We start from the raw sequence: 20,556 nt of genomic DNA, 5'->3' as shown, positions 1-20,556 counted from the left end.
TCTATGTCAGTTGTAAAAAGAGTGACAGTGGCACAAAGTGAATGTGATGATAAAAATCAACAGGTTGCCATGTTTGTGTACATTGTGTGTGTGTGTGTGTGTGTGTGTGTGTGTGTGTGTGTGTGTGTGTGTGTGTGTGTGTGTGTGAATGTGAATGGAATGGGAGGAGGATCTCATTAAGTCTTCGTGAATCAGCTCTTCCTGCTTTGGCTGCGTGCATGCTTTGGCCAAAACCCCTGCTCTGATTGGCCGGCTGAAGAGTGCGTGGAGAGATAAAGAGCCGGGCTCCTCCTCCTCAACACACTGTTGCTCCTCTGTGCATGCGTGTGTGCCTGCGTGCATTTGCCATACACACAAGGAGCGCCTGTGAACAGTCAGGAGAGGGAGGAGGATCAGGACGACGAGGAAGGCTACGCTCTCTTTTGGTTGACCTGGTAAGTTAGACGCCCCTCTGCTCTTCAGTAAGGTATGTGTCCAGGTGCATATGGGGTTGGGGAGGGGGCAGAGTGAAAACACTTGTTAAATGATTGATTAGACCGGAGAGCAAGGTTCATGTTGAGTGTTCAGAATGTTCTCCTGAATGGGTCCTGTCTGTAATGAGTCAAAAGAGATTACACACGTGCTGAATTCAGTGGCTTGCATTTGAATTCACTGGCTTGCATTTGAACTCACTGGCTTGCATTTGAACTCACTGGTTTGCATTTGAACTAACTGGCTTGCATTTGAATTCACTGGCTTGCATTTGATGGCTTCTTATTGTCTGTCACTGTGGGGAACACGGGGGGTGTTTCATCTTTCACTCTTTCACTCAGGCCTTTGGGCATCCTTTAAGCACACCCAAAGTTCACCTTTCTGGTGATTACAGTGGATATGTGGATACAGTGGACAATGTACTAGATTAGCATTCGTTCAGTGTGGACTGTTAAGTCGGCCTAGTCATTACGCTACAGTTCAGTGTAAATGTAATGCAGGTAGCAATAGTAGTGGCCTTAAGAGCTTTAATGGTATTTGCTGTCATGTAATCAAATAGACCTGGAGCCCTGTGGGTGAGCTGGTGACCTATACCCAGATATATGACACACACATGCACCCACACCTCACCTGCATTAGTGCGTATTAATGTGGATTAAGGTGAAGAAAGTATTTACTCCAGAGAATTAGGAGGAGGAGAAGAGCTTGGGAGATTAATAATCTGCATGATCACTCCTTCAGATCACTCTCCAGAAGTGCACGCTGCAGCCACGCCAGGCAGTACGCTTCTTTTGCCCAAAGGCAAATCATAAACTGGTTAAAACATTATAAAAAACAAACATAAACTAGTTTTCAATGACTGTATAGATCAAATAAGATTATGTGGTGTTGTGCTTTGTTCTCCTATCTAGCGCAGCGTGTTTGTTGATGTAAATGAAAACAACAACAGTCTTATGTCTTTTGATCTTTTATTGAAGTAGTTAAAATACAGAGATCTCTGGAGAGGACGCAGCAAACGCCTGAACTATTGTACTCTGTGTTCAGCGTGTAGTTCTCTGTGTAGGTTGCAAAAACAGACTACTTCTGTTCCTTCTTTATAGTTGACCTGAGTATGGCCCCCACCCTTTCTGCCATGAAATCTCCCTGTCTGAAAAACTACCTGCCTGTTTCTCTAAAATCTACCTGCCTGTCATTCTGCACCAAATGTGTCCTCAGAACCCTTTCACCGTTGTCACACCTGTGCTCATCTGCGTACTTTTAGACATCATGTTGTCTCTCTTACATCCTATGCAGCAAGTTTTCCATCATTACTTCTTTGCGCCCACCGTAATACAGTATATCTGTTAATGCTTGTTTGTCTCTAAGAGGTTCTTAATGCTAAGCAGTTGTTTGATAAGGTAATGCAAATAAACAGCTAGGATCAACTGAATGAAAGTCACAAGGACAAACTTTTTTATGGCAGACCACCCACCAGAATATTCATCCCCTCTTAATTCTGGCTACACTGATGTTATATCCATGACACTTGTACAGTAATCACAGACAGGTTCAGTAATCACAGACAGGTTCCAATTTTTAACCTGTCAGGTTGAACAGACAGGTTGTATAATTTTGAGCTAGGATCAATTGAAGGAACGTTACGTAGACATGAATAACCAGATAATGCTTCCTGCATAAGATTAATGGATGTAATACCACAAAATGTATATATAATGTATTTACGTGTCAGTTAAAAAGTACTGAAATAAAATGTGAAACGTATGCTTTTTCTTTTGATCAGTATACAAATAAAATATATCGGAATTGGAATTGCATGTGTTTTTGAGTGAAAGTTGTACTGTGCATAAATTCGACACAACAACAGCTTTCAGCCTTATCAAGTCGTATCTGCAATTCACTTGGTATATTCTTGAACTTTGCTGTGTCCAGTTTAATTATCAAGACATTATTCGCCACCCTGTTCGGAGTAGAGCCAGTGGAAAACGAGTGGTTTTTCACACTTCGCTTTGCTTGTTCTGAAGTCTAATTAAAAGGTTATTCTGCTTTATGTGGCTTGTTGCCTGATTTGGGGAGAGTTAATGAATCTTAATTGTAAATAAATGTACATTTCGGTGTGATTATTGTGCTTTTGTGGGTTAGGGTTACAAAGCTCCTAGTGTGGTCATTCTGCAATAATTTCGTGCTTCGTACTAGGTCAGAAGGTACATGAAATAGATGAAAGTGAGTCAGGCTGCCGATGTCACTGTTAACATCCTCTGGCCTCTGGATTCGTCTTGATTGTTTCGTGTCAATACAGACATTCAAATGAAGAAGTGCTTTATGACTGTGTTATAGCTAACCTTTGAAACGTATTGACTTATTTGCTTAATTCATACGCACATTTCATTTACTCACATTTAAGATAGTTGGGTTGTGGAAATGAGCCGTGTCAGACCACCAGCGTTGGTTCCACTGAATCTGTGCCATAATAACACGTGTGACAATTAAATAAAAAAACAGAATTTACTGTATAATGTCGTTGTTATAACGTTGTATAATGTCACTCAGTACAGGCCAATACAATACTACCACAGCTTTACATGAATGAAAAATACATAGTGCCCTGTATGGCCTGTGGACTCCAGTGTTGAAGTATTTTCCTTCGACTCCAGTATTTGGAGTTGGAGCATCAGGTGGCATCTGTGTCCGTCTCCCCCAGTCGCTGCGATGGATGTCGAGGAGTTCAGGAAGCGCGGGAAGGAGATGGTGGACTACATTGCCAACTACCTGGAGACCATAGAGCAGAGGCAGGTGTACCCAGACGTGGAGCCGGGATACCTGAGGTCCCTCATCCCCGAGGAAGCTCCAGATGAGCCAGAGGCTTATGAGAACTTGGTGGAGGACATCGAGAGAGTCATCATGCCCGGGGTGAGTGAGATGTGGCCTCAGCACCATCAGCTTGCGTTCAGTGTCACAGGAGCAGTCCAGAGCATTGTGGGTAAAGTATTTGTAGGTCCACAAATATTGAGGAATTGTTGGTTATTCCTTTGAGCTGTTCAATAGGCCTAAGTTTATTTTGCTTTTCAGTAGGACATTAACAGCCAGTTTAGCGCAACACGCAGGCAACAAAGAGGAGGAAGTTCATTCATTCATGTTTATTTGAACTGTTTACAGAGTTTGTTTTAGTTCAACTAAAAGTGAATTAATTTGTTAGCTTACTTGGTAGCAGGGACATACTGGTGACATGTCAGCTTAATGTGTCTGTATGTATTGCATGAATATTATTCAAATGGTTGAGTATGTTACTTTTAAAGACACAGTCAGAATCCCCTAGCCGCTCTGCTGGATTGGAGACCTTCCAATGTCAGCAGTCAGTCTGGAGATGTTTTAGAGACCTTCCAATGTCAGCAGTCAGTCTGGAGATGTTCTAGAGACCTTCCAATGTTTCAGCAGTCAGGGATGGCCACTGTTTGTCCTTTTCAGTGAATAAACCAAACAGCTTAGGTTGAGTTTAGAGTGATTATCTTTCTTAATTAGATTAGCTAAAAGTCACTGTTTTCATTTTACTGTTTTACACAAGTTTCATTATCAAACCAACGACTCATAATAAGCAGTGGCGGACTTAGCAATTTGGGGGCTCAAGGCAAATTTAGCTAGGGGGCCCATCAACATTAATATGCGAGAAATAAGTTAGCTAGTCAGGGGCCCCCTACAGTGGGCTGCAGTGGGAGGGGCCCAAGGCAATTGCCTAGCAACGCCTCTATGCAAAGACCGCCTCTGATAATAAGAACAGACAATAAGGAGAAGACACAGTCTGACGTGGTGGTGGTTGTGGTGGTGGTGGTGGTGATGGTGGTGGTGATAGTGGTGGTGGTGGTGATGGTGGTGGTGGTGTCTCCATGCAGATCACCCACTGGCACAGCCCATACTTCTATGCTTACTTCCCCGCGGCATCATCCTTCCCGGCCATGTTGGCGGACATGCTGAGTGGGGCGATTGGCTGCATCGGCTTCTCCTGGGTATGCCTCATCCACTCGTCCGTCTCTCTATCCCTCCATCTCTCCATCCATCCAACCCTCCTCACCTTCCTCCATCCATCCATCCATCCATCCATCCATACTCTTCTTTACTGTAACCCTGAAGTCCATTTGTTCTCTGTTGACATCACTCTATGGCGGACGGAGCAGTCAGCGAGTCCAGCCTGCACTGAGCTGGAGACGGTGATGCTCGACTGGCTCGGGAAGATGCTGAAACTGCCCAAGGATTTTCTAGCTGGCACAGATGGCCAAGGTGGTGGAGTGATTCAGGTGAGCGGCCATGCCTTCTGGTTCAGGTGAGCGGCCACGCCTTCTGGCTCAGGTGAGCGGCCACGCCTTCTGGTTCAGGTGATTTTGTTCTTGCCCAGTAGGTCTGAAGGTGTGTATAAAGTGCTGTTCTAGGCGCTGGGGTTTTGGAACTGCATGGGTTCTTCACCCTATGTGCTAAACGTGTTACTGTTTCACGAAAAAGGGCAGGTCGTGAATTAATGGTGTTTGTGCGACTGCGACACGAACGTCACTTGAGTGTGGCTTCAGGCGTCGATCACGGAACACACCTTATTTGATTCGCACACCGAGAATGTTCCGGGCAATTTGATTTTAAATTTAAAAGCAAAACAAAAAAAATTACACTCACTCAATAACGTCGACCGCGCACTCCAACAACAATCCCAGACATTGATTTCGGTTTGCCTGCCGCAAGAATTGTCGGTCTGCTGGAAATTGGCTTTTACTGTGTCACGCGAAGGCGTCACTGTGGCATGAGATGAGCTCAATTTACCTTCATTTAGCCTTGAGTTTAGCTTCGTCCGGCTGGGCACCGTCTGGCTGCCAGAGACCCCGGCATGGTTCATTGACTTTGTTGTTTCGTGACCTTTTTAGATGTTTGTGTGTTAGTGTCTGGAGGCGTGCATGCCTGAATTTGTGCAACTGTGTGTGTACGCAGGTGAGTATACATGTGAGCGTGTGTATGTGTGTGTGCCTAGGTGAGTGCATGTGCGTGGTTGGGGGTGCATACATACGTGTGTAAGTGTGTGTTGGGGGGGTGGGGGCGTGTGTTGTGTACGTGTGTGTGTGTGTGTGTGTGTGTGTGTGTGTGTGTGTGTGTGTGTGTGTGTTTGGGTGAGTGCATCTCTTTCCAGCTTCTGTTTTGTCTCTGGGCCTTTCATTGAAACTCACTATGGCAACTAATTGCGCTTCCTGTGTTCCAGATGAGGTGGTTAACAGCCTGTAGGCTGGAGAAATGATGCTGAGATGGACACAGGAAGGCAGGAATAACAGTTAAAGCAAATAGTCATTCACCTTTAACCAGTCCCTCCACGCTTGTGCTTGTAACGTGTAAAAAATTATTTATTATTTTTATTATATTATATTATGCCTCAGTTGACTAAACCAAAGGGCAAAATCAAAAGCCATATTCAGAGGAGAAGCAGAATACTCCATTACTCCATTACAAACACAACATTTAACAAGCGTTTTGAACATTTAGCAGTGACCTTTTGACTGTCTCAGTGGTATAAGTGTTTGATCCTTAGTGTAAGGATCTCACTGATCCTGAATTATTGTTTGCTTTATCGCTTTATTCATTAATCAGTATGTGTAAGTTATTACATTAAAGAGATATAAGAAATAATACATATTTCTGATTTCTAATATGTATATTCTGATTTGGTAATTTTTTTTTAAACCGCAGGGTAATATTTCTGACAGGTAATATGTGTTTGGTTATATTGATTGGCTGGAGTTACATGATTCTTATAAACCATTATTGGGCATTTCAGAAGAACAGCCTTGAACTGCTTTTAGTTTCTGCACAATTTTTTTTTTTTTTTACTTTTTTTTACCCCTATGAACCTGTAATCAGTCATTTATAATCATGTCAGTGGTTTTGGGCCCTGTTCCATCTTCATGATGAGGATGTTGGAGATTTAACACATAGATGTCTGTGTCGGATTACAGGGCACTGCCAGCGAGGCCACCTTGGTCATGTGACTGATGTCTGTGTTGCATTACAGGGCACTGCCAGCGAGGCCACCCTGGTCATGTGACTGATGTCTGTGTCAGATTACAGGGCACTGCCAGCGAGGCCACCCTGGTCATGTAACTGATGTCTGTGTTGGATTAAAGGGCACTGCCAGCGAGGCCACCCTGGTCATGTGACTGATGTCTGTGTCAGATTACAGGGCACTGCCAGCGAGGCCACCCTGGTCATGTGACTGATGTCTGTGTCAGATTACAGGGCACTGCCAGCAAGGCCACTCTGGTCATGTGACTGATGTCTGTGTTGGATTACAGGGCACTGCCAGCGAGGCCACCCTGGTCATGTGACTGATGTCTGTGTCAGATTACAGGGCACTGCCAGCGAGGCCACCCTGGTCATGTGACTGATGTCTATGTTGGATTACATGGCACTGCCAGCGAGGCCACCCTGGTCATGTGACTGATGTCTGTGTTGGATTAAAGGGCACTGCCAGCAAGGCCACCCTGGTCATGTGACTGATGTCTGTGCTGGATTAAAGGGCACTGCCAGCGAGGTCACCCTGGTCATGTGACTTGATGTTTGTGTTGGATTACAGGGTACTGCCAGCGAGGCCACCCTGGTCGCACTCCTTGCTGCTCGTTCAAGGATGGTCAAGCAGATTCAAACCAATAATCCCGAACGCTCCGAAGCCGAAATCATCTCCAAACTAGTGGCCTACTCATCAGAACAGGTACAATGCTGAGGATTCTGGCATGGAAAGAAAATTATGACAGGGACCGAGTTTTAATTATTCAATCTTTTTACAAATAATCAAATTTATCAAATCAAATTTCTATGGCAGCATGAACCACTAACGTAGCAGCTTGGGGTTACAAACCAGGGGTGGGTTTCCCGAAACTTTCGTAGCGCTAAGTACTTCCTAACCTCATACGTTTCATACGAGGTTACGAAGTATTTAGCCCTACGAACATTTCGGGAAACCCACCCCAGATCTGTGATATTTATGTGGCACAGTTGATCACATTTTCTGCAGTTTTTAATTTTTTGTTATGAGATGAATGCAAGTACACGCACTTATCTTTGGTCTGCTAATATCTAGGCAGTGCTGTTCTCTAAAATGGTATAAGCAGTGAATATGGATTAGACGCTCAATCCAGAATGTAGGCAGCTGCTGTGCTGTGTTAGGCAACGTGATGAGGGATCTCTCCTCTGTCCTCCCTCCTCTGTCCTCCCTCCTCTGTTCTCTTGCTCCTTCGTGCCGGTCGACCTCCCTTTTAAAGGTTAAATGTTAAAGGTGCAGAGTTTGTTTAAAGAAAGTCTGGAGGGGCAGTACTCTGTAAAGGCCAGTCGGGTACGTGTGCCTACAAAGATATCCCAACAAAGGGAAGAAAACATGAGATAATGTGTTGTGTGCATGTCAGGGTTTAGTCAGGCAAATCCTTTGCATAATTGTAGCATAAATGATGCATAATTATATATTTTTAAAAGATAATAGAAACATTTTCATCATCTGTGCTCACAGGCTCATTCCTCAGTCGAGAGGGCTGGTCTGATAGGAGGCGTGAGAATGAAGAAAATTCCCACCGACAGCAAGTTCGCCGTCCGTGGGGAGACCTTCTGGAAAACCCTGGAAGAGGACAAAGCTGCAGGCCTCATCCCGTTTTACGTAAGCGCTCGTCATCCCCGCCCTCTCCGTCTAGCTCTGCGGCCTGGGCGTGTCACGTCAGTGTCCTGGAGACTGAGACCTCTCTTGTGTTCCTGCCCAGTTCTGCGCCACGCTGGGGACCACTCCCTCGTGTGCTTTCGACCGCATCACAGAGCTCGGCCCGATATGTGAGTAATGCCGTCGGCGCCTTCACACCGCAGATCACACCGCTGATCACACTGCCGGTCACACCTCCGGTCACGCCACCGTTTTGCACCACATCAGATTGCACTTTCTTTCCTTTTTCCACCACAGGTAATGAGCTGGGCGTGTGGATGCACGTGGACGCGGCGTACGCGGGCAGCGCCTTCATTTGCCCTGAGTTCCGCCCCCTCCTGGATGGCGTGGAGGTATAATCGCCGCACATCCTTGTCGTCAAGCGGGGGGGGGGGGGGGGGGGCAAATCCGGAAAGGTCACCGCGGTAACTGCAGTCTTAACTGCAGCTGAGCTACACTGACGCAAACCATGAGCCAGGATGAATTGTGGTTTGTGTGTGTGTGTGCAAACAAAAGTATTCAAATGTCAAAAATGATGCTAACTCCAGTGAGCTGCGTGCAGAGAAATTGGCGGGAAATTAAAGAGTCTCTGAGTTGCCTTGGCACCCAGCTGAGAATCTCGGAGATAAGGGTAAAGTAATTTCCTGAGGCGCACAAGGACCTTAAGATAAGCTCCTCCCTCCCCTCTGTCACAAAATCTCCCTGTTTATTAGCAGCCGTTCAAACAACACGGAATCCGTGGTCTCTGCTACAGAAGGCTCGTGTTTTATCACAACCATGAATGACAGTGGGAGGCTGTTTCCTGTATTGGATCGGGTTGCCAGGAAGTGAATTCTGGGAAGGCCCCCCTGGCATGGCAACAGTCGTGCTGCCCACATAGTGCCTGTGATTTATTCTCAAACCCTCTGTCTAGTATTATAGCACCTGAGGAAGGGTTTATTGGTGCAGGGATGTCCAAACAGATGAAAAACACAGATTATGTGACACTCTTATGTGGCAGGTGTCTCAACCGACTGAGATTTGCTACAAATCCTATCAGAATATAAAAGATGGCGCCTCTGTTGATGGCATGCAGTCTGCCTCTCCTGTGTTTGTTAAAATTATATGTTTTGCCTTTTTTCCATTTATGACGGAATCTGCAGGGCCCATGTTGTGCGGAGTTTTGTATCGCCTACCAAATTATAACAAAATTTTCATTGATGAACTTTCAGAGCTGTTAGCTGAACTGATGCCAAAATTTGACATCATTATGTGGTGATTTTAATATTCATGTTTGCTGTCCCCGGTGACCATTTGCAGAAGAGTTTCAAAGGCTATTGAATTCTTTTAATCTGTCACAGTCTGTGTCAGGAACCACACACAGCCATGGCCACACATTGGATCTAATAATTTCTCATAGCCTTTCTGTATCCATCGCAGATATTCTACATACTTGTATTTCAGACCACTTCCCCATTTTATTTAAATGTTCCACTCCTCCAGTAGCAAGGTCTACTACCTCAGCACGTCTCCACCGCCTCTACACTCCTTCCACTGCAGGACAGTTTGCTGCTGCCTTTAGAAGCTCTGCTCTGTACTCTGTTGAAAGTCTGGACTCATCTCTCCACCCGGAAGAATTTATTACATCTTTCCATCACACCTGCACAGAGATCTTGGATTATATTGCTCCTCAAAAACAGGCTTTTACAAAAATGAAACCAGATCCCTGGCTTAATGATACCACCCAGGCCTACAGACCACGCTGCAGGAAGGCAGAATACAGATGGGAAAAGGACAGGCTTTGTGTGTCCCAGAGTATGTTAAGAAACTGTCTTAGTGAATATCAAGATGCAGTTAAACGGGCCAAATCTCAGTATCTTTCTCATTTAATTTCTACCAGTAGTGACTGGCCGAGGGTTTTATTCAGCACCATTCAGTCTGTAATTAATCCCTCCATTGACGTCCTGAAAACTGCTACAAGGTCTACCTGTGATGATTTTCTTAAACACGTTGTTAACAAAATAGACTCCATTAAGCAGAAAATTGTTAGTACATATAATGCTGTTGAGGTGCATCAAAATGCTTTTCCAAAAACATCTGCTGTTTTTAACCAGTTTGAGTTGAAATTGTTACCCCATCTCGCTGAAGTGGTTCAACAGATGAAATCCACAAACTATCCTCTGGACATCATTCCTTCTTAGATGTTCAAGCAGTCCTTTGACACTATCGGTCCCTGTCTTTTCACATTTATTAATAGCTGTCTAAGTTCAGGTTTTGTCCCGTCCGTCTTTAAGCACGCTGTGGTTAGGTGACTCCTTAAAAAAATTGGTCTAGATCCTACAGTTCTGTCTAACTTCAGGCCAATTTCTCATCTGTCATTCCTATCTAAAGTTCTGGAAAGGGTTGTTTTTAATCAGTTGCAATCTTTTCTAGAATCTCATAGCTTGTTTGAAAAATTCCAGTATGGTTTTAGATCTCGTCATAGTGTAGAAACTGTACTACTTAAAGTACAAAATGATGTTCTTCTGTCCCTTGATACCAAAAACCAGTTCAGCTGGTCATGTTAAACCTCTCAGCAGCTTTTGACACTGTGGACCATCAGATTCTTATTACTTGTCTGACTCACAAGTCCTCTGGTGTTCCGCAGGGATCCATTCTGGGGCCTGTACTTTTCTCACTTTACATGCTGCCACTAGGACCTATCATTGCACGTCATAATCTTAGTCTTTCCATTTGTATGCAGATGATTGACAAATCTATCTGCCTGTTGCTGCAAAATCTGCACTCAGTCTTAATTCTGTTATCAGCTGCTTAAATGACATTAAGCATTGGCTGTCTTGAAATTTTCTCCATTTGAACAATGATAAGACAACGGATTTTGTTTGACACTACCAGGACGTATGTAAAAAATATTTTCAGTTCAAGTTTTTCGATCCCCCGCCTTAACCAGGTGGTAAAAAATCTAGGAGTGAAGCTTGACAGTAATTTAAAGGTTGATAAACACATTGATTCGGTTGTGAAAACAAGCTTCTTACAGCTGCGATTGCTCTCTAAAGTAAAGCCATTCCTCAGCTTTTGACTTTAAATGGTTTTATGATATTGTTTTATTTGTTTTGTTTTGTTAAGCACTTTGGTCAATGTAAGGCATTGTTGGAAGGTGCTATATAAATAAATTTTGATTTGATTTTATTTATACCAATATTGCATTAGTTCCTGTTGGTGTCAAATACGTTTGATGTTACAGGGGAACCAAAAGTGGCTAGCCAGATGTTTCACACCTCACATGTTCGTACATTCGTACATATATTGTAACAAATTGTGTGTGTGTGTCTGTGTGTAACAGAAGATTATACAAGCTACCTTGATGCTTCACAGTAAGAAACGAATGAATCTATGTGAGCGTCAGAGCTACAAAAGCAAACGCAAGCTGCATTTAAAATCATTTAAAATGTTCCAAACATTTCCAGTTCCAACACAGAAACAAATAAAAGGTTTTTACAACTACATATAAAAAGTCCTATAAACTCTGTGATGAGCTCGAAAACAAACGCTCCAACTAAACATTTCAAAGACACATACACTTGGCTACATACCAACGTTTTGAAACATTAAAGTGTGTTCTGAGTTTTTGTCTGTTTTCGTTTTTTTCAGTTTGCTGACTCCTTCAATTTCAACCCTCATAAATGGCTCCTAGTTAACTTCGACTGCTCCACAATGTGGTAAGTTGCCTGCGCCTTATGGGACCCCTACGTGCTTTTTCCATTAAAGCTCCATTTTTCCGCCTAATGGACTTTAGGGGTGTTCTGACGTCTTTTCTGTCGATATGGATATACGTGGAGCAAGGAGACCGATACAGCTGCTCTGATTGTCCTCACTAGGCGGGTTGACAGACAAGCACGTTACAGAGTGCACAGGATCAGTTCCTTTAAGGGGGAAGCATGCTCCTCTTGACCTGAAGTCTGCAAATAGACCCGTCTCTCCTGAACAGTTGTAAACAAGTATTTTTTACAGTATGTGGTATGTTCAAAACTCCAGTTCTCTGCAGGGGGACAGAGTGGAGTGTGTGAAAATACCAGAGGCATTGAAAGTATATTTTCACACAATGCTAAGTCAAAGCAGCCATGCAACTGCTTGGCAAAACCATTATATAGATTAGTTGTCCACTTCATTAGTCTGGCAGATTACTACTGTGCTAACCCTGAGTTTAGCTAGCTACGGCCAACAACTCCACGCTTGAACACTCAGAGCAAGTAGCTGCCTTGTTAAACAGATTGTGATTACTGATTGTGAACCTAAATCTTGCATTGGGCCACACACAGTTGGAACGAACCCGTCTTTCAGCAGTAGGTGTGAGATGCAGAAGAAATGCAAAAATGGCACATCAGATTGTGCACGGTTTCTGGAGCATTCCTTAAGTACCGGCCACTAAGAGGGAACAGTGATTTAAAAATTCAAACACTAGTTTCTTTGTCTACTAGAAAGGGGAATACCTCTCACCTCTCCCCTTCTGTAAGGAGCTATTTGTCAAACTTTATTTTTGGGATCTCCAGTGTTTGCAGTAATTGTATATTAGGTTAGTTGATGTGTAGGTTGAAACTGAACATGGTACTGCAGTACGAGGGTTTTATATGCTATTACCGTTTGGTAAACACATCAACCCACCACAGCAAGCATCTGTTTCTCTCTACCTACAGAAACACATTTGAGTAGAACAGTATATATTGGCTGGGTGTTGTTGTTGTACCTGCTGTGAACAATGAATATAGAATATATAGAATATTATAGAATATATAGCAAATATTTGCTGTAGCATCATAGCGCCTGAGGCAGCTGTCTCCTCTTTTCAGTATGACAATGTAGATGTCGCTTATAAATGAGTGGATGATAACAGAATCTTTGCTGTAGAGCAACAAGTTTTCTGTTAAACTCAGGACTAACAATTGAACCGGGTCAACCTTTGTTTAGGCTGAAGAAAAGAGCCGACATCATTGGGGCTTTTAAGATGGACCCTCTTTACCTGACACACGACCACCAAGAATCAGGTACCGGGTGTCTTTACTCAGTCTTGGGTTTTTAATTTGGAATATGCACTATTCTCAGTTATTATAGTATTTCTTAATTGCTTTTTAATATTACATTTGCCAGATTAAAAGCAAAGGGACATCGTCACACTGTGCAGATTTGATGTAAAGTTGTTTGGAGTTAAAGTGTGATTCGGAGAGTGCATGTGCGTGTGTGTGTTTTGTGTGCATGCTCATGTTCCAAAGTGCCACCGAAAGTGGCAGGTATTTAAATGTCATTCACTGCCATTCATTCTCCTCCTCCGCAAACACACGTGCACTAATTACCCATGATGCCGTCTGCTGCCTGTTGCTCCTCTGTCATTTCCATGGGGGGGGGGGGGGGGGGGGGGGCTCCTCTGGCCAGTTCTTTAGCCAGCACAGCTGTGCAACTGCAACCCCCTCTTAATGGTGATGACAGCAAAACAAAAGACTATCTCTCTGAGCCCACGCGAGCACAACCACACACACACACACACACACACACACACGCACACACACACACACACACACACACACTTCACAGCCCTATCCATAGCCTGTTCACAATAGCCAGGCCCAGTAGCTCCCACATCAGAAGCCCAATGAAATTACACTAGTTGCAGGCTTTTCTCGCTCAAACGTAGACCGAGGGGAACATCATTAGCAACAGCACTGCGAGAGACACACTCGTCTGCTAATACAGTTTTTGACGACTGCTAACGTGCATTTCCCAAAACTTGTGATACATTGTCAAAACTCTAAACACAGCAACACATTGACCTCACACAAATAGCCAAATAATTAATATCGTGTTCAAAAGCACATTTTCCTAACTAAATAACAACTCTGCATTTCACAATGCAAACAACTTTGTTAAAACACAGCAAACCTGGTTCAGTATCCAATCATTCTTTCAAACACTAGCACAAATTCTCTTTTCGAGATGAACATAGTCAATCACTGCACAACCACTGTAAAAAAACTAACATTTGATGGCAATACAGAAACAGTATTACATGTAATATTTTACCCTCTCCCAGCAAACAACAGACATTTTACTGTAACATCTGTTGTTTTCTTAGTCAGTTCATTTTTACTGTAATCCGCTTCATTTGAACTTTTTTTCAAATGTACATTTTTGGCAACATACTGTCTACACAATGAGTGATATTTACTGTTAGGTACTATATGGAATGTAGATTAGACAAAAAAATGAGTCAGTAACAGTTTTGCAGTAAAGGGTATATTTTACTGTATTAGGGACATTACTGTAAATTGTGGCCTAACCCAAAAAATAATTATCGTAACTGTAAACATAATTAGCCATGGTCCCACACATACAAAAAAATACACATATACAAAAAAAGCCACACAAGGGGGAAAACAGAATACAAAACTGAACAGTCTTGTTAGGTCTAATCTAAACGGCCTTCAGCAGTTGGCCACATGTTTTCATCCACATCACATCTGATGTTGGCCCTTGCCATGGACCTGGGAAAGAAAAGCTTGGTATGCCTTATTCACCCCTGGCAGTCTTCAGCTGAAATGTCTCTGCAGCCGGGATCCATTGCATGCAGCAGGGACATTTGGTCATGGGGCCGATGATCATACACCTTCCACCTCCAGACTGAAAAAAGTTCCTTAGTGGGGTTGAGGAATGGCGAGTAGGGCGGGAGGAAAAGGGACATCACTCTTTGTGATGACATGAGAATGTCAGAATGCTACATTGTCCCATTACAAATGTCCTCGTGTTTCCTCTCACCTGTTCCCTTTCTGCTTCTGGAACAAGTTGTTGGTAGAGTTCATTCAAAAACGAAAGAAGGAGGTCACTGTTATAGGGACCAATCTGGCATTTGTGAAGGACCAAACCAGCACTTGAGATTGCAGGACAAATTGTTATATTTGCTCCTCTCTGACCCAGTACATTACTGTACTTCATTTTATACTTTTTATAAATATATATATTTTTTATACTATACTTCATTTATCTATATGTGCAAAAAATGTGTACAACAGTAATAACTTTTCAGCTGCCTTTGTTTTTGCAGAACTTGGCATTTTATACAATATTTAAGGTTTTGAACCTTAGGTTTTCATTTTTGGCATGCTGTGTACAAGCAATTGTAAATAAGACAAAAAAAATGTTGTTATTGGATAACCTTGTGTGTATAGAAAATTTAAGCATTATAAAAACATGTAAAATGACTGCATTTTGTGCCATAACAACATGAATTGAACTAATAGTATAGCCACTGAAAACTGATGTTGTGTTCACTGTGTTTGGAGTTTTGGAAATGTGACTACAGATTGGACAAACGCACGTTAGCAGTCATCAAAAACTGTAAATGTCACGTTTACTCTCGCGTACTGAGTATGGAAGAGTGAACCAATGAGTATTGTCGTAACAGGACTGGACTGCTTACTCCAGAATTCTGCAATTCCTCTAGAATTAACAAGAAACAACCACGACAACACAAGCTTCCTTTAATTTATTTTGCACCTATCAATTATCTGAATATACATGTATTCAAGTGATTATTAAATGACTGTCTGTTTTTTTGTTTTGTATTTTTGCAGGGCTTGTGACAGATTATAGAGTGAGTATTGTGTATTTAATAAGAGGATAGTGTGTGTGGTTCTGCAGGTGTTTGTTTTGTGGGGGGGGGTGTGTGTGTACACAGTAGCAGAGTGACACTGTAGGAGTCAGTCTACAGCCATTTCCCCAACAGCTGTTTGGGCTTGCTGTATTTAATTAGACTGTCATTAAACACTGTAGAAACTTTTAACAGTAAAGCGCGGCGAGTGTGTTTTGTTTACTGTGGGGACAAGATGTTGCCGCAGTGATGGCATAAGAAAGTGACAAGTGCATCATGGGAGCTTAAACCTAATCACTGGCATTTTAACAAAAAAATCTTCCATGTAAAATATTAATATACAAGAGCAAACTTCATTAAAGGTGCAGTTATTTAGCTACACTATACTCATTTATATATTATATTTATATTGTGTACTGCACCTGTAGCTAACCATAATGAACATTAAAAACATTGGAAAGCCAATGTTTTGTGTATGAGTGTGCGTGTGCGTGTGCGTGTGTTGGTGTGTGCGTGTGTGTGTATGTGTGTGCGTGTTTCTATGAGTGTGTATGTATTTGTATGGAGGACGTGCAATTTGTATGAGTGCATGTACACTTGTATGTGTGTCTGTGGATTTGTATGGGTGTGTGCATTTATATATGTGTGTGCGTGTGTGTGTGTGTGTGTGTGTGTGTGTGTGAGGGTGGAATATATTTAGCTGCCCAGGATGAAAGGAACTTTGTGAAGGTTTAGGGTTAGCAGCAGAATCATTCTGCTAGAGTAATATCCAAGTAAGTCAAAATACTCCACATAAATAGTAATAAAAGTGTGTGTGTGTGTGTGTGTTGTGTCGTGTTGTGTTGTGTGTGTGTGTATCTCTTATCTCGTCACCCTACAGCACTGGCAGATCCCCCTGGGGCGGCGGTTCCGTTCGCTAAAGCTGTGGTTTGTGTTCCGCACCTACGGTCTGAGGGGCCTACAGGCCCACATCCGCAAGGTAACACCCTTTAGGCGCTACTATTCGTCATCCTTCCTGTCAATCACATCACTCACACAGCCAATAATAAGCAGCTTCCCATCACAAATCCTCTCATGTCCCACCTCCTTTAGGATATATATATATATATATATATATATATATATATATATATATATATATATATATATATATATATATATATATATATATATATCAGTGGGGAACCGTCAGGGCCTTCTACGCCCTCTCAGAGGGCCTAAAATATTCTTAAAGCATTATATATATAATTATCCAATTTTATTTTATCTACTTACAGTTTGACATTCAACATCTAAACAATTACAAAATATAAGCAAATAAAATATTCACCCGTGTCTATTCAATCTGTGTTGGAAGGTGAGGGGTTAAGTGGAAGCCTGTGAGCCTGTGTCTCCCCCTATCAGGACTGTGATGCCCGCTGTTCGTTTACAGAGGGCCTGGCAGTTATAATTCAGCGCAATACCAGTTTCAAATGACAGCAAAATTGACCAATCATATCTTCTCTCTTAGTGGGCGGGCTTAACTGTATGATAATTTCCGCCCGCTGTGGCGACGCTAGCTGTCGTTAGCACCACCGCTAGCTAGTTTCGATTCATCCCTTTGACGTCCTCGTGCGCGTTGTTTACATATTCCGCTTCCGAGAACCACGGAGCTGTGAACCTTATTTTGTTTGGAAACTTATTTTGCTTAAGACGTTATCTAGTACAGATATTATTGTTTATTGCATTTTTAAAACTGTACTGTCGTCTCAGTTTTTCTTTATTGCAGTTTATTAAGAAAGGAAAAAAAATTTTTTTGGGGGGTGGGGTGGGGTAGCGGGACCAGGTTTAAAGGTCACGGTTCGCTACTGATATATATATATATATTACATTCTGCATATGCAACATCTGCATAAGCCTGTATTCATAATATGTATATTTAAATATCATAACCATCTGCATAGGCCTGTATTTATAATATATTATAACTATCTGCCACGCATGCACTGTTTCACATGTGCATCATAGTGGCCCCAGCATAAACACCGTCTTCATGCACATAGCAAACCAGGCATGTATGTGGGTAAAACCTTGTGGTTTTTAACAGCTTTAACAGACTGAATTTACCATCATGCCAAGCATCAATCATTCGGTGGTCCAATCTGAGTCATGTAATTGTTACCAGTCTGGTCTGACCGCTGTACAACACACATAATGAACTGCAGGTTTCCGACAGCTGTTTTCAATTATATTTACCTGGTGTCACATGCACTGATGAGTTTCTTCGGTGAGGTGTACCCTTTAAAATCACTGTGCCGTATAGTAGGACCCAATCACTCATATTTAGTATTTTTGTGATCCGTTTAATGTGATTGAGGGTAAAAATGGTTCTTGAGCACACCGCTGCCCCCTGCTGGTGAAGAGTTAGATTATCACAAATAAAGTCTGACGAGTAAAAGGGCATTGCGTATTCCTCGAGAATTAACTTAATAACAATAGGCAGTCCATCTTTGTTCGGATATTTGTAAGTAGGACTTAAGTAGTGTTACAGAAATGCCAGTTGTATTTAAAGGAGCCATGAGTAACTTTTTCCAATGATTCTTCTTCGCATTATCAAACAGCCATTATACTGACAGCAGCCTGCATGATTCAGAGATGTACTCAATCTATTGTAACAGGCAGCCTTCATGTGGGGACCCGCTCTATGAAGCATAACGTGGTTCATTTGAACAAAGCAAAGTGATTCTTCATCTCATTTCAGCTGCAATTTATAAATAAAAAACAGAAATAGTCACTTTCATACATATTGAAAAGTGATTTTCAATGATGATGATGATGATGATGATGATGATGATGATGATGATGATGATGTTAACAGTAATCTCGATGTTCCAGTTTGTTAGCCTGGCTAAGGAATTCGAGAGTTTGGTCCGAAGTGACGAGCGCTTCGAGATCTGTGCGGATGTGGTGTTGGGTTTGGTTTGCTTCAGACTAAAGGTGAGTGAGACTGTGACAACAAACGCCACCATGTTTCTGTCAAACATCGTCCCCTCAAATAGCAAAGAATCGTTTAAACTCGAGGTAAATCGTTCAAACTTCGTGTTTGCTCACTCCTACATCACCCTTTTGTGTCTTTCATGTGAAACCTTCTCGTCGTCGCGTCCTCGCCCAGGGCTCTAACGAACTTAACGAGACTCTGCTAAAAAGGATCAACAGCGCGCGCAGGATCCACCTGGTCCCGTGCCAGCTCGCGGGCAGCTTCGTGCTGCGCTTCGCCGTGTGCGCGCGGGCCACCGAGGCGCGCCACACGCGCGAGGCCTGGCGCCACATCACCGAGATGGCCTCCGAGGTGTTGAGAGAGACGCAGCGCTGAGCCCGGCCGACCCGACTGTCTCACACCTGCTGATCCACCTGTCTAAGTGTTTATTTTCACCAACCGAGACAGCGCCTGTATGTAAACAGCAGCACTTTTGGTGACTTTTTTCTATGTGCGTCTGGTTTGTGCCTGTATTTTCCCCATGCTTGTGCGTTTATGAGTGTTTTGAATATGAATGTGAGTCCGAATTCACTGTTGAGAGATGAAGTAGCCTACATATCAAATAATATATATATATAATATATGGATATTACCGCATCATAATGTACAGAGGATTAGTGGACCTTTGCACTGCATTGCAATGACTCTGCATTAAGTACTGTACCGAGTATATGACTTACAGCTTGCCAAAACACCAAAACAAGACAAACGTATGTTGTTATTTGATGTGATGAAATGTTGACTTGGATGAATTATAAAATGCCACATCACCTGCCAATGCTTTAATGTAATGTTTACTCCAGTGACCCCTGAAGCGAATAAAAACATCACATCTGTCTGGCCACGCGACGTTGTCTTTACTCGCGCGCAGTTCTGGGTCGCGTTTCCCAAAACGTTCGTAACTGCGTACTTAATAATATTCTTAAATTTACGAGTGTTTTCCGAAACTCTTTGTAACTTACGTCGTACATACAGTGGTTTGTACATTAAGAGTATTCGGACCCATTCGTAACTCACAAAGTTCTTAACTGGAAGCTCGTGTGCAGTCCTACCTCAAATAGGACAGAGGCGCTAATTTCTCTTTAAAAACGCGCTGGTTTTAAGCACGGCATTAGCGCATATGCTAATATAAAACATGAAATTATGGAAATTAATATTGGTTGTGAATTTCATATTTATTGTAAAAAAAAGCAAAGCTACTAGCTTGAGTAACGTAGTCAGTATTTCCTAGAATTAAATTAACTTTGGTTGTATGAATCATGTTTGGTGGTGTCATAACAATCCACTATCAAGATAGTTAAAATCTGAGAAAAAATATACATCGTTTAATTTTATTCCAGAATTTGTCATTTCATTCACATCAAACAAACAATGATGATAACTTCAGAGAAGTGAATGAGATTAATTGTTGTTCACATTTAATTCAATAATTTCAATTGAATAATATACCTTTTCCAATATAGTTTTAGTATTAAATTAGTACAAATATTTAAAAAATCTAATAAATGACTGTATTCTCTGCAAAGAAATGACTAAGTGTGAGAGAAATTATTGATTATTGACTAATCATCATTGATTAGATCATGTTTAGTTATTATAAGAGATCATTATGAACTTTATAATTTAGTATTTGTCCATTCTGACTAAGCAGAAGGACTACAATAATGAAGTAGTGTGATTCAGTGTAACCATGTTTAGTTCATATTATGCATGTGTGCTATACGTGACCCAGGTCAGGGAGAGTGCTGGGGGTAA

The 20,556-nt window shown here is 42.3% G+C and overlaps 1 protein-coding gene across 2 annotated transcripts; it reads left to right on the top strand.

Annotated features, from left to right (window-relative positions):
- Positions 1-245: 245 nt before the first annotated feature.
- ddc (dopa decarboxylase) lies at positions 246-19,641 on the top strand. 2 transcript variants are annotated; one of them, XM_076971220.1, is made up of 14 exons: positions 246-434; positions 3,170-3,378; positions 4,356-4,469; positions 4,638-4,757; positions 7,064-7,198; positions 7,991-8,134; positions 8,235-8,301; positions 8,429-8,523; positions 11,801-11,868; positions 13,115-13,191; positions 15,769-15,788; positions 16,666-16,764; positions 18,660-18,761; positions 18,937-19,641. In XM_076971220.1, the coding sequence occupies exons 2-14, from the start codon at positions 3,178-3,180 to the stop codon at positions 19,135-19,137; spliced, it is 1,443 nt and encodes a 480-aa protein (XP_076827335.1). In that variant the 5' UTR covers positions 246-434; positions 3,170-3,177; the 3' UTR covers positions 19,138-19,641. The 2 variants fall into 2 exon arrangements, with proteins under 2 accessions (XP_076827335.1, XP_076827336.1); XM_076971221.1 differs by having other exon boundaries at positions 3,123-3,378.
- Positions 19,642-20,556: the final 915 nt, after the last annotated feature.

This window comes from Brachyhypopomus gauderio, chromosome 13, assembly GCF_052324685.1.
Source record: "Brachyhypopomus gauderio isolate BG-103 chromosome 13, BGAUD_0.2, whole genome shotgun sequence".
NCBI lineage: Eukaryota > Metazoa > Chordata > Actinopteri > Gymnotiformes > Hypopomidae > Brachyhypopomus > Brachyhypopomus gauderio.
Note: the sequence above shows the minus strand (reverse complement) of the source record. Positions and strands in the feature narration are given on the sequence as shown.